General features: G+C 37.4%; 1 protein-coding gene across 2 annotated transcripts in view; it reads right to left on the reverse strand.

Annotated features, from left to right (window-relative positions):
- Positions 1-466: 466 nt before the first annotated feature.
- LOC131077750 (uncharacterized) overlaps positions 467-15,350 on the reverse strand; it is a 131,932-nt gene continuing 117,048 nt past the window's right edge. Inside the window, exon 4 of one of the 2 annotated variants that reach the window (XM_058015299.2) lies at positions 467-766. In XM_058015299.2, coding sequence (XP_057871282.1) covers positions 749-766 — 18 coding nt within the window. In that variant the 3' untranslated portion in view covers positions 467-748. The remainder of the gene's footprint in view (positions 767-15,350) is intronic. The other variant, XM_058015300.2, reaches the window with a different exon arrangement.

Genomic DNA, 15,350 nt, shown 5'->3' on the forward strand with positions numbered 1-15,350 from the left:
GATGCTTTCAGGACTTAAAAGAAATATGCAAAGATCAGTTCATATAGGGTCTGGGAAGAATGTTTCTCTATCGAGGACCTTAAATGCATAACAAACCAGGACCTTAAAAGATAAATAACAGACTAGTGCCTCTATCCAGGGATATTTATGACACTTTGTGGACAAGAGATCTTATCAACTCCAGAGACAATATTAATCATCAACTATGAAGGTTTTAGTATGTGTTACAAAAACAATGAAAACCCAATCTCACGTTTAATGTAACAGCATGTGATGACACATCATAGCAAATCAAATGACAGATTTATCAAGAGGACAAAGATAACTCATCAACACAAAAGTATGCACAATATTTAGAAAACAAACAATGAACCTTATATATTAATCTTTAGGAAATGATTGCATACATAAGCTGCACTTGAAGATACTCCATTACAGTCTGTTTGCACAAAAAGATACTTCTTCTTCCTATAGACTTCCCTAATACATATAACTTACAGTCCTTCCCCAGCAGTATTTCCCCCCTTACGTACAAAAATGACTCCCTATAAGTATGTGAATCAAAAGACATATACGAAAGGACACACCCTTTCATACACAAAAAGGAGTTACGGACAGTTGCATTCCAAAGGACACACCCTCTGGTTTAATAAACAATTACAAATGAGAACCCTAAAAAATAATAAATGATGCTTTAATAATGTGTCTTTTATTCTCCGCCTTGATAAAATTCCTCGGCAAATATGCATCATCTTCTCAATATCTCCTGTCCACAAGATAAGCCAATCAAATTCCTTGATTTGAAAATTAAACATATTCCACCTTAGATTTTAGTTTGAAAAGTCAATAATTTTTATATAAATATTTGTTTAAAATAATTCAATAAAACCAAAGTATTTACATTTTAAGAAAATAATTTTGCAAACATAACATCCATTGATATAAAATAACGCTTTACCCTAAAATATATATTCAAGGCACTTATTTAGGGTAAATATACATAAATTTCATCTTAATTTACGTTCAAATAATAACGTAAGGCAGTGTGATACGATAAGAACTAAGTTACCGGTTCCGGTTCGGATTCGGGTACGGGTTCGCGGATTCGGCAAAAAAAATTTTTTTTTGGGTACGAGTACGGGTTCGTCCGTACATATATATATATATTTTTTAATTTTTTTTAATATATATATATATATATATATATATATATATATATGTTCAAACTTCAAACATCAAAATTATATATGTTCACAGTTCAAACATACAAATATGAAACATCAAACATACAATGTAACTTTCCCATACAATGATACATAGATGATAACAGATAAATCATAAATCAATAAATCATAAATCCATAATTGCCAATGCCAATAAATATTCTGAATTAATGGCTTGGGTTGGATGCTTCAGATGAAGATGAATATGGAATTTAAATCCCATAGATGGCTTGTAATTTGAATGTTTAACTTTATACTTTATTGTGTCATGACATTTTCACATTTTGAAACTTGAAACTTGAATATTATCTTTTTTGCAAATTATGAATATGATTAAAAATATTGTTTTTTTATTGTTTTTAAATGCTTGCTAACCCGTGGGCCCCGTTTTTGGGAACCCACGGGCTTGGGTTCACCCGGGTCCTCCTGGGTTCGCCCTGGGTCCCACCCTGGTCCTGCCCAGGCGGCTGGGTTCCCTGTGGGTCCTGCATGGCAGAACCCACAGGGAACCCAGCCGCCTGGGCAGGACCCGGGTGGGACCCAGGGCGAACCGGACCAGGACCAGGACCGGGCACGGACCAGGACCAGGACCCAGCCAAAATAGGGGAGAACCGGTATCTGAGGATAAGAATATACTTCCCTTTTAAAAATGACATCCGTGAATTAATAATCTAGTCATGTGATAAGAATGCATTTTCAACCTATAGTCTGAACTACACATTCAATTTTGATCTTTGATTCTACACCCCGCCACGTGTCTGCTTTTGGTTCGCTCGCGGATCACCCTTTATCGATAAAGTTTCTGTTGGTTTCTTCGATATTATTCTTTCGGCCAAACTTCCTCCCTCGGCGAGTTGTTCACATGTCTTATTGATTCTGTAGTTTTATCGATACTTTTTATTTTATCGACGGGACCACTTCTGATTTCTTCGATGTATTTTATGTCGATGGAACTGATGCTTTTGGTGAATCCTTTTAGAGATCCATCGCGGCCAAGGTTTGTTAGATAAGTCACTTTATGAATTTGATGACATGCCACCTAACTATCAGCTCATCACCGCCGGTCTACCACCTCAGCACCGCCGAACCCACCGTTTCACTTTGGTTCTTCTTTGTTGCTGATCCGCAATGGATATCTGGCGATTTGTTTCTCATTGCGGTATAGAGACCACCGTTGGATCATCTGCGATCATCGTTTGATCAGCCCGACATGCTTAGTCTTTAGCCCTCGTCATCGATAGCCTATCACAAAATTTGGACGCCTTGAGATGTGCACGCATGCGGGGTCCATTGGATCACCAAACCTTCTTCACGCCAAAAGCCATTTGTCTTTCGATAGTTATCATATGAGTCGCTTTGGATTTAGATGTTAAAAGAGCCTATCCCACAAACAATGTGGGATAAAGGCTTTCCCTTTTCTGGCGCAGCATACTTGAAAGTTTCTAAAGCCTTTTCTACCGCTCCATTTGTGCAGGCTTGGAGGACTTAGCAACGCCATTCATGAAACAGTTGATCTTTTGGACAGCTCCATTTTCTTCAGTTATGCTCCTGCATATAAGACACCAGCAGTAAATGCTCATATGATAGGAAAAAAGGCATCCATATATAGCACAAAATATTTTGTAAAAATATGTGCTAACAGAGGCTACACTTGCAATCACTACACATGAAGATTGAGCATAAGAATCATGAAGGCAACGAAAGAAGAAGATGATCAATGCAAAGAATGCATCTCTTGAGCAGATAATTTCAGAATAGTTAGTAAAAATTAGAAGATGATACAATTCGGGAATATGACCCATCACATTCATCAAAGGATTGGAAATGTTAAGTATCAAGAGATATTGTCCAAAACACAGAGAATTTTTTGCGGTACAAGGTGTGCAAATAGCTGAGGTGGCATCTAAACATCATCAAGCCAATCAAATCATAAGTCAAGGAATCCAAGTGCATTGAACATGATTCATCAAAAACTACACATGTGGAGGGCACTAAGTTCAATGTACCTAATCTCATTTCTTATTGGTCCACATTCAATGTAGGACATGTATCCAAATTGTTGTAATGATCTCAATGGACAAGAGGGAGTTAATTGTAACTAACCTTAATTAGGGTTTTATTGTTAAATCTTGGCCGTTGATTTGAGAATCAATCAACGCCATTCTTTTGTAATGGAAGAGCTATAAAAGACCTAGCCTTCTCATTTCTAAAGGTTAATAGTTAATAGTTGAATAGAAATAGCAAGTCAGCGTAGAGTAGGAGGAGGAAGCTAGAAATTGTTACCAAGACTATGTTGACATCAATACATAAGTTTCATTGAAGATATAGCGGATCTTTGTATTGAGTTGCACATTTTGCATGGTTTCTTGTTACTTCTCAAAGTTAATTGAAGTTCATTGATTATTGTGGATGCATGCGATGATATATGTTGAATTCCTTGGTTCATACTTTTTGCGGTTTGTTGATTGTAAGCTACAGTGCAAAGTTAACTTGAATCTCATTGTTGCTAAGTTCGATTGTGAATGTTTCATTTGGATTGCATTAGCATGGGGTATTTGAATGAATGGTTCATAGTGTCGGCTTGATGATGATTGTAATGTATTCATCATTTGTTGTCATTGATGAAACACTCTCACACACACATGATTATATTGACTACTGGTGTAACTTCAATTGTTTACTCTGTCAACCGGTATGTTAGAGGTTATACTAAGAGGTTTATCTCTAACCGCTACTTTGTGTCAACCGGTATGTGCATAAGAGACAGTCTGTGATTATACTAAGTCGGCATCAAGATGAAGATCAAGATGGAGATCAAGCGGAGATTTAAGGACAATGGTTCATATGTTTTATTCAAACCGGTATTTGGTAATTTTGTGATGAATTACTTGCACCGACTGCTTGGCGGTAATTTTTGTGATCAGTTATGATCACTTGTCCAGATACACTGCACCTAGGAAATTGTGTTATGATTTCTTAAGGCTGACATGATATCATAAGGTCTATATATTGACATCACAATGAATTACTTAAATTAGTGAAAAGTGTTATGTTATGTGCGAAAGGAAAAAGGGTTAAGTTGCAAAGTATGCAAAAGAGCAATGTTGAATATATTTAGAAGGATCTGATTAAGCAAGTATTGTGCTACTCAGAACAGATCAAACCATTCTTGTTGTTTTCTAACCATTACAGCAGAATCAAATCCCCTAACCGGGTAAGCTCTAACAAGCTTCAATGTATAAATCCTTTAACAGGATGATCCATTAGTTTGGATTCATAAATCCTCCACCGAGGTTACTCTGTAAGAACCCACACTTGGTGGACTCTAACCAACCACAATTTTCTGCCTTTGTTTGATTTTTCAATGTTTTCAGTGTTTGGGTTTTGCTTGAGTTTTCAATGATGTTTCACCAAGGAATAAAGAAAGTGCAAATAACATATGCTGCAAACTAGAGTATGGAAATGAGAACTACAGCCATAAGCATTTTATCGAACATTTGCCATGCAATTCCTATTATGAAATGTTGACTTTCAGCTAGGGACATTAAGACAAACAGTTATCTTGCAAACTGAAATAAATACTACAAATATATCATATGCAACTCCTTTTTATTGATGTCCCAATTACCACATATATGAAAGGGCCAAGACTCTTGGCTGACAGCTGAATATGATATGAAACAAAATACCCAGGTCTGAGTACAATGGCAACATACAACCAACTTCGAATGTCTATTAAATACTGAAATTAAATGCAAGAGAACCTGATCCAATGAAGCGCCTACGTTGTGGGTAATGTAGCAACTCAAATACCATGTAAATTGTGAAGCAACATGCGTGGCTGCTGCTACTATAGTACGGCCTCCAACAATTATAAATTCTGCCCAAATTCCAATGTCATGACAGCAGCAACTAATCTGGAAATGAGCAGCAATTAAAACCTTTGAAGAACCCTTGAGTAGACTCAACTAAGATGCAATATACTGTAGCGATTTTACTATTCACATATCACTGTAGCATTTCACTATTCACGAGTTACTGTTCATGGCACTGTAGCGCACTGTTCACGGCACTGTAGCAGTGGATGAAATAACTTGCAATCTGCTCTTAAAACCATGAATAACTTGTTGATAATCTCTCCCAACAAGAATGATATCACTCCATGTGCCAAAGAAGGATGATTCACAACCAACTATAAATGTTCTTCAACAATAAACTTCAAACCCTTGTAGAAAACTTCACCAATTTGCACAAATGAAAGAACTGAAGTATTCTTTCCCACAACTGCAATAATTCAGATGTTATTTCACACCTTCAAAATTGCTATCAATAGGAAGTTTTCGTTTCCTATGATCAAAGAAGAAAATTGCGAAAGCCCTAGGCTCCACAATAAAAATCAATCAAAATACTATTCATCAACTGGATGCCCAGAATGAACTCTTGCCTTTCCTTTTATTCTTTCTTTAAGAGAGCTCAAACACCTTCTTGGCCAATGTGGGATAAAAGATTTATTCCCACATTAAATTATTCACTTAACGCACTTTATTATATTAAAGTGACTTTATTATTATAAAGTTACTTTAGAACTTTATAATAATATTAAAATATTAAATAAATCATTTAAGTTGCTTAAACTTTAATATCTCTTGATGTACTTGTCTGATTGCTAAACCGTTTGAGCCAGGAGTCGACTCTCCCTGTTCTCCATGTGATTGGATACCTGTCTAAAAATAGAAACCCTGAATAGTGACTTACTATAAATAGTAAGTATGTGGAACTGAGTCTAGAAATAGCTGCAAAGGCCCAATCAAGGTCAACACTGCCAATAAGCTCTGCTCAGGTGTCTTTCTATTAATAGGAACCCTGACTCTCCCAAAATAGTAACTTACTATAAATAGTAAGTGTGCCAATCTGAGTCAAAAAACCTGTGCAAAGGCCAAAACTTGAATCTAGCTGAAGAGTAATGTCTCTAATCACCAAGTAACTGCCACACGAGGCCCTCTATCAATAATTATTAGCCTACGAGGGTCAAATGATAGGCTAATTCTTACAAACTCTGATGCTTGCAAAATGGGGACATTACATACTCCTAACAAGGTATAAGCTTCCAATCAAGCTTTGGGATCTCTAACAAGATTCGCTCCTAGCATAGCACTTTGTAGACCTTAATTGGTTAGTTATCTATTACTGCAGATAGTGTTGTCCTCAATTTTTTATTTCAAAAATTGGACTATCACATGGAAATTTTTATTAAAAAATGAAAAATTTTACTCTATGGCATGCTTCTCGAAGCAGAAATTCGCCCCATCCTTGGATTGGATCGATTGTTGATCCATCCCCAAGCTACGTTTCGAATTTCGTTGCGTTTCGAGTCCGTTTGCTATGTTTTTGCTTCAATGTAGGGGAATTTTTCGATAATTACCAGTAATTGGTAATTTGTTTTTCAAAACCCCCTTGAAGCTTTTGGTCTTGTAGGGGAATTTTTCTCCAATTACAAGTTTTTGGAAACTGGTAAAAAGGGTTTTAAAACCCCCTTTACTAGTAGAATAACTTTTAAGTGTTTTGTAAAACTTGTAAATGGGTTTTTAAAACCCCTTTACATGTTTTATGACTTAAAGTTATTTTTATTTTTAAATAGAACTTGTAAATAGGATTTTAAAATCCCTTTACATGTTTTAAGTAAAATCACTTGTAAAGGGAATTCTATTTCCCTATTACAAGTAATTTAACTTGTATTTCCTTTTCTAAAACCCGAAATTTGCCTTAGAGGCAAAAATATGAACATTTTGAAAACTTGTTGTTTCATTTCTAAAACCCGAAATTTCTCCCATGCCTTTGCAAATTGATTTAGGTTCGAATTTTTTGGAGGAAAGATAGGGATTCCTTCCAAATGTAGATTTGCTGCAACTTTGAAGGATTCAAACCCTTGTTCTACGCATCTATCAAACTGATTTTCGCCATTTGTCTTCTTCAACGTTTTTTTTTCTAAATCATGCATTTGTGCCATTTGCCATGGTTTGGAGGTTCGAATCTACCCTTTCCTAAGGCGTTTTTGATTTAATCATAAATGCATTGGATTTCAAGCTTCATTCAAACCGTTTTGTGTGCATTTTGGGGAATCGATTTGCAAAAACGCCCTAAAAACCAGCCACGTTTTTTGCAAGTTTCGCACCTTTCTCATTCAAGGTATGCTTTCAATTCTAAGTCATTTTTGCTTTCTCTTGTATTTAATGATGAATCAAATCATTTTCGAACTACTTCCTTGGCATTTTTCATGGCATTTTTATAGCAAATCGGTTTTTCTTTGGTCACCATGCGTGGCTAAGTTTCTTCCTTTGTTTAAATTCTATTTAAAGGGTTTCATCTGCTATGTTTGGTTGACTCTACAAGCTTGGATCTCTCCTCATCTTTGCAAGGTAATTTTTATTTTTGTATTTCTTTCTTGTTTCTTTCCTTGCATTTTCTTGTTTAAGTTTTGGTTTTGTTCATGTTCATATTGGGTTTATGAAGAGGAAATTCCCCATTTTACAAAGAAATTTGTAGAGTAAAAGTTGTTCTTCCCCTTTGAAAATTCTCTTTCTTTACTTGCATTCGGGTTTTAGAAACCCGATTGCAAGTAAGAAGAAAATATGTGTTCTTCCTTTTTTTGGACAAAGACTTAACCTTCTTTGATCCAAAAGATCAAGTTTCAAAACAAGAAAAATGTGTTCTTCCCAATTTGCAAAGAAATTTGCAAGTGTGAAAAGTTCTACCTCAAAATGTGTTCTTCCCTTTTTTTTTTTTTGGACAAAGACTTAACCTTCTTTAGTCCAAAAATCAAGTTTCAATGGTAAAAAAATCAAGTTCTTCCCAATTTCGGGTTTTGAAATCCGGATTGCAAGTTGAAAGTCCTTCCCATTTTGGCATGACAAAGTTCCAAGTGATCTTCCCGAAATTCATTTTTACCTATCCGCTTCCAATTCCCTCATCCGTACTTATCATCTTCGTCATTTCCCGCATGCCTAAATACTTTTTTTCCGTCCATTCCTTCAATTTTCAGTTTGTAAATAAGTTTGCATTTGGATTTAGAAAACCAATTGCAAATGTGTTCTTCCCAACTTCCCAACTGAAAATTCATTCTCCTTCCATTTATTCATGCTTCGTGTTTTGCAAGTATAATTGCATTCGGAATTTAAAACCCGATTGCACGTTTGTACTTCCCTCTTGTGTACTTGCAAAACATGTTTCAAAACCCGAAATAAGTCCAAAGCTTATTTTTCCACCTCTTATATCTCCTCTCACAAAACCAAAATACGAAAGTTGAACTTTCTCATTTGGAGGAGTGAAAATGTCTAAAGATACTGACTTTGATATTGCCTTGATACTCTTGGATTTACATTGCAGCATTCCCAGTTATTTCCAGATGACAGATGTATCATCATCTCCCACTCCAAAAAAGATGAAATACAGGTATGATAAATACCAGAATGAAGTTTCGCAGTCACAGATCTCCTCCTCCCTTGATCATATCAAGGATACTAAGATAGGGCATGTTGACATGTCCGAATTCATACAAAGGATTGAAGATCCGAAGGAGGGTGATATGCAACGGTTGCTGGACAGCCATATCCATCATGCCGCATCCTTTCCAGTTGCTGCCCTAGAACCAAAATTTATTCTAGCATGTGCTCATCATTTTGACAAAGAGTCACGAGTCATTAGAAATGATGATGGGGAAGTGATCATTCGCCTGGATGCAGAAGCTATAGAGAGGGTTTTCAAAATACCTTCCGAAACCATTTATATAGAGATCTCCAAGCAAAGTGCAGCTAAATACTTTGCCAAAAGGGAGAAAGACTGTAAGCGTCATATCAACAAATGGATTCATGAACCTCGCACTGCGCTTACCAGATGGGCAAAGTTATATCGGTTTGATTTCAAGAATGAGATCGGTGATACTATTACTCTTCTTAGTCGTATGATGGGATTGGAGCATTCCAATGTTTTTGAACCTTGGATGTACCAATTTATTATGTTAGTAAGGCAGTCTCAGCACATCTGTTGGGGTGAAATCATCAGTGATGCTTTGTGTGAACAACTTGCAGTCGTCCCTACTACCTTCACCTTGTACATGAATTCATATCTCGTGTATATTGCTGCGTCACTTAGACATTTCCCAGGTCTTTCCACCAAGGGTGACCGCATGCTTGTACCGGTTTGGGAATACTATGATCAGTTGCCTCCAAGATCAAGTAGGTCTCATTTCAGAAGGGTTTAGGACGCTTTCTTTGGTCATTATTTGTGTCAATTTGACAAGAACCTGAAAAACAAAAGAGTCTCAGATGAAGCATGGGAAAAGGTGAAAGAATATGGTTGTTTGTTTCTCCAATTTCCAACTTTTACCTACATGAGAGTTGGATGCTATGGCGGGCAGCCTTACATGCTCCCACGGTACCCAACAGATAAGATTATTCTCATGGAGTTGGGAAGGCAGATCATGGCTGTGCATACACCCCAATCAGTTAAGCACAAGGTTGGCATGGGTATTTCTTCCAACAACCCATTGAAGATTGGTCAATATTCTCTAATGACTTCAATCAAGGCCAGGGCTATGGAGACTGAGTTGCAGGAAATCAGACTGAAAAGATTCAAACCTAGAGCTGATTTCGATTACCGAAGCATGAAGGAGAAGATCAAGAAGACCTTCATCCATGTACACCGGATAGAAGATATCTGGGCTGATCTTCATATCGAAAAGGAGATTCGCAAGATGGATTACTGCCGACTCACTGCAGAACAGATTGTGGATCTAAACCTCGTGAACATGCCACAAGGTATGATTGATGATGGTAACGTTCTTGATCCTGAGAATGTCAATCAGAATGTTGATGAGGCTCCGCTTCCTTCTATCCACTGGTCCCACAAGGAAGGCACTTCTATCTTGGATAGATTCCAGTCAGTTCTTGCCAATACCAATATCTGGCTAAAGAATAATGGTGTCAAGCTCATTAAGATTAAGGTGGGGAAAGAAGATGATTCTACAGGTCCTCTTGGGCGGAAGTCTGAAATTCAACTAGACAACAAAGAAGGTGCATCCTCTTCTAGTGCGAGGATTAAATTGCGAGTCAACCGTGCAATGGTGCTTCCTCCTCAGGAAATAACAGTTCAAGGCAAGGAGAAGCCATAGTTGGAAATTCATGTGATTGATCCTGAAGCTTCAGAGGAAGAAACTCAATCTGATAATGCTCCTCAGTCACTTTCTACAGAGTCTCCACATAATTCTGTTTCTTCACTTCCTATTGAGGTACCCATGTTTCCTCCTGTGATAGATGTGAGCTCTCAATCTGCCCCTTCAGTTTCAGAATCTCCGCAGAACGTCCTCCCACTTTCAGCAACAGAACCATCTCAAGGCCATCCTCAGGAATATTTGTTGAATATCTTTTCGGAAGATCCTTCATATGTACCTGTGTCTGATATTGATACTTCTATGACCTGTTTTGATGAGTTCATGACATCTTCATCACATCCTGTCGTCACTCAGCAGACTATGGTGGCTATCCAGATGGACACTTCTCCCAAGGTCACCATTGTTTTTCAAACAGAAACTGCTTCTCCCTCTATCCCAGAATCAGAGTTAATGGCTTTACCTCCATGGCTTAGTTCCTTCACTGCAAAGAGGAAGAAGCAGGTGATCTCACCTGATCCCTTTGACTACCAATAGTTGAAACAATCAAAACCTAAAGCTGTTAAGAGGGCAAAGACAGTTTCAAGGGTGATCGTTGATGAAAACCGGATGAGAGTGGCGGAGATTGCTGAACCAATATCAGATAAACCAGTTGAAGAAATGCAAGCAGCTGATTATCGGATCACCAAAGTTCAACTGGGTAAGCAGACTCATGAGGTTGTCAAGCACGATGCTCAACAAACAGTGGCTACATTGGTACAACGGTATGATGAGGTGTTGACCAAGAAAGATCAACTAGAAGTAGAGAATCAAAGACTCATGGCAGCTATCCAAAGTATTACTCAACCTTCAAGTGGAGAAGGCCAAGTACCTATTTCTTCTAGTGTCAGCGAACCAATCCAAGGTATCGAGAGAGCCGCCCAAAAGGTTCAAGCCTTAGACACCTGGGTTGATCAACTGCATGACTTATGTTCACAAGTCATAAGACAGGTATTTGAAACGATGGTTAAATTGGAGATCATTGAAGATAAGTTGAATCAAATCTTGGGTGCTTTCAAACTAAATTTAGAGAAGGTTGAGGGAAATTTAGTTTCTTGGCGAAAGATGCCTCAACATCAGTTGGGCGTTCTTTAGGTGCATGACGTAATTCCTTCTAGAGTCACATACATTGAATATGAGGAACTTCTGGAGAACAAATCTCTTGTTCTCAAATCACTCATTGAAGAAATTGGTGAAACCTTAAAGTTGCGTGAAGCAGTCTTTCAAGATGTAACCTCCCATTGCAAAAAGACATCCTGCAATATTTTAAATCAGAATGATGAGCTGCTGCCCGAGGAAGAAGTTCTTGCAGACCTGCAACTCAAGATTCATGATGAATGGAGAAGTGAGCAATTCTCAGTCGCTTCCATTCAAATATTGATTAAGTATCAAACTGAGTTGCAGGAAATCCGGTCAGCATTGGAAAAAGGCAATTCCACGCTATGCCAATGCCATGATGTCATCGTAAAAACTAGGGTGGTGGCTATGAACACTCATGAACCAGATCCTGATGAATTGCAGAAAGTTATTCAAAAGTTCGAATTGTTCGTATCTTCAAGAGTTGCAACTTAAGTGTTTTTAACACTTGTTGTAAAATTTTAAAATTGTAATTTCAGAATTGTAGTTTCCCTTTCGGCAAGTTGTCATCACTTGCATTTTTGTAATTACTGGTAAGGCAACTACAAGTTGTGTCCGATTAGGACTGTAGTTGGAATAAGTCTTAGTTAGTTAATGAAGTCACAATTAGTTGTTGAATAGGTCTTGGTGGTTGAGGGAATTTCTCAAGTTAGTTAGGATCCTCCCACCTTTTTCTCAAGGCTCCTCTCCTATAAATAGAAGAGAGGGTCCTTTGTAATGGAGATCTTTTTGGGAAAGCAAGCAAAAACTCTGCCAAATTTACAGCAAGAAGTCTTTGAGCTTATGTATGTGAATTGAAGGTTTTGAAGAAATAGTAAAGAAAGATTACTCAAGTTTTGAGTATTTGAGCTACAAGTTTGAGTTTCATTCTTTTTATTTATTCTATGCAAAGTGTTTCTAAAGGAGCTTAGTCCAATCTGATTTGAAGTCTTTGAGCTACAAGTAGAGAAGATTAATTAAAATAGGAAATCTCTAGAAGGAGCAGCAAATCTTCGAGTTTGCGTCTGTTCTTGAGAAAAAATTATTGTTTGATAAGAAATAGCAGCAAGTCTTTGAGCTTGCATTAGTTCTTGTCTTTGTGTTAAAAGAATAAATTATTCTAGTCTTTGTGCTGTCGTCTTTTATTTATTGTAAAATTTCGTATAGCAAAGGGTAGATAGGACTTTCAATAGTCAAGTCTTTGAGCTTGATATTGTTGTCCCGTCCCGAAGGAAGTGACGGAAGTCTTCGCGCTTTCAGGAAACTTCATTTCCTTTCTCTCATTTTACTTAAAAGTGGTTATTACTGTTCATATTCAATCGCTATCCTTTTCTGTGAAGAGAAAAGGATATTGTCTTTCTTAAAGAAAGAAGTTAGATTGCTGTCCCATCCTGTTTTTATTTCAGTTTTAGTTAGATAGGGGGAGCCTTCCCTTAATTAGGAGAGTTTTTACTCGTGTGCTGTGGTTGAAACCACAATTTTGTATATTTCCCCAAGTGTACAAATTTTCAACCAACAGATAGTTAACTTGTGAGTTCCATCTCACCGTGGTTTTTTACCTATTTGGGTTTTCCATGTACAAACACTTGTGTTATGGTGGATACTTTACTTTTTGTGGATGTTGTTATATCATTTTGGATTGCATGCATTGTGTTTAAAAGTTTTGTTAAGTTCATCTACCGGTTAGTGTTTGAAGTAGTTTTATTTTTGGTGTCACTGATTCACCCCCCCCCTTCCCCTCTCTCAGTGCTTTTCAAGTCCATCAATTGGTATCAGAGCCTAACTTCTTTGAAGCCCAATTGCTTAGAAGGGAACCTTGAAACCACCATGGGGGACATGAGCTACTTCAAGATGGCTAGAGAGCTAGAAGCTAGCAGAAATGAACTTGAAACCCTTAGGGTCAAATTGAAAGCTTCACAAGTCAAAAGGAGAGAACTAACTGAACAACTATTAGAGATATCTGATAATAGTTCTTCAGATGAAGCCAATATTGATGCTTTAGCAGAGGAAGTTGAAAAGTTAAACAGTGAGAAACTGAATCTGAGGAGAGAGCTAGAAGGTTTCACTATCCGCATGAGTCAGGAACTGGAAGCCAGAAGAGCTGTTGAAGATCTTATTAAGGAAAGAGATCAAGAGATTAAAAAGATCAAATAGGAAAGTGTCACTATACATAAGCATTTGATTGCTGAAAGAAAAGAAAAGGAGAACCTGCAGCTAGATCTTGAACTGGCATCATCTCTGAGAGAGAACCTGTCAAAGCATAATGAAGATCTCACCAAACAACTTTCTGAAGCCAATGAGAAATTGGAGAAGTTCAACAGAAGTTCTACCATGCTGGAAGAACAAATTCAATCACAAAGAATGAAGGATGATATCTCTGGACTTGGTTTTCACACAACTGAAAAAGGTGAATCCTCTGGTACAAAGAGCAACAATCCTAAGAACAAATCTGCTCCTAAGATCAATAAGCCTACCAGTAAGAAGGTCTTTAAACCTGTTTGTTTTGTTTGCCATAAACCTGGTCACACTGCAAATGTTTGTAGTACAAACCTAACAGAAATGCAAGTTACAATACTAATGCTAGGTATGTGTCCAAGAAATTTGAAGGTCATTGCTTCACATGTGGAATGTATGGACATAGATCTGTTGAGTGCAAATATGGAGCAAACAATGTTGTACCACACATGCATCCAAGACCAAATGGTGACCGGATGAGGAACTTTGACAACCGGGTAAACCTGAACTAGCAAAGACCCTACGGCAACCGGTTTAGTCCATTTGAGATGGAAAAGGTAACAAATGTTATTTGCACCATTTGTAATAACTTTGGTCATGTGGCTATGAACTGCAGAAGAAGAACAAGAAGAGGAAATGCAGGACCTTGGAGATCATCTGGTATGGCCTGTTATTACTGTAACAAACCAGGGCACTTAGCAAAATTCCATAGATCCAGAAATAGCAAATCGGTCAATTCTTCTAAGGATCAGAAAGGAAAGCAAAAAGCTAATGTTGAAGAAACCAGAGAGGAAATGAATCGGATTTGGAAGAAGAAAAGTGATGACTCATCTGGAGAAGAAATTGTTCCTTCACTCAGTGAAGAGAACCCTGCACCGGTGACTTAAGCCTTTTTAAAATGGCTAAGGGGAGCTTAACGGTTAAAATACCTCTGGACCCCTTGTGAAAAATGAGCAGGAAAAGAATTTTGAAATATGAAATTTTGGTAACTTTTTGTCAATATGTTATCAACGAGTTTTCCCCTTGAGTGGTGAAATTAGGGTTTGTAACCCTAACGTGCAAGCATTTAATGCAGTAGGTAAAAAGGATAAAAGCAAGTATTACTTTGTCATTTTTACCCTAACGCATTCAAGAAAGAAATTTGGAGCGCTTGCTGAGCTGAGAAAGATTGTTTTGCTGTTAATTGCCGAATTGTTTCGTGATTTGTGAAATTAAGTTGAATTGAAGGTTGCAGAAGGTCGAACTGGTGTGCACTTGGGCATTTCAACCAGTAAATGGGGCAACGTGTGCAAATCTAGGTATTTTCCTTGAATATTCTACTTTGAATTTTGTATATTTGTAATGGCATTGACTTCAAAGAGTGTAGAGAGGTTAATGATCACTTCTGAGCCTATGGAAGCTATAAAGGCAGAACAAATTGTGTCGTATAATGCATTGTCGCAAGTCCCGAGCAGTGTTTTGATCAAAGGAGATTTATCTAGCTATATTGACAGTAAGATATAAGATCTAGGATCTCTATACATCTACACACAGTTGAAATCACTTTGTGATGAGAACGGTAAGATTAAGACAAA

The sequence above is a fragment of the Cryptomeria japonica genome, chromosome 3 (assembly GCF_030272615.1).
Source record: "Cryptomeria japonica chromosome 3, Sugi_1.0, whole genome shotgun sequence".
Lineage (NCBI taxonomy): Eukaryota > Viridiplantae > Streptophyta > Pinopsida > Cupressales > Cupressaceae > Cryptomeria > Cryptomeria japonica.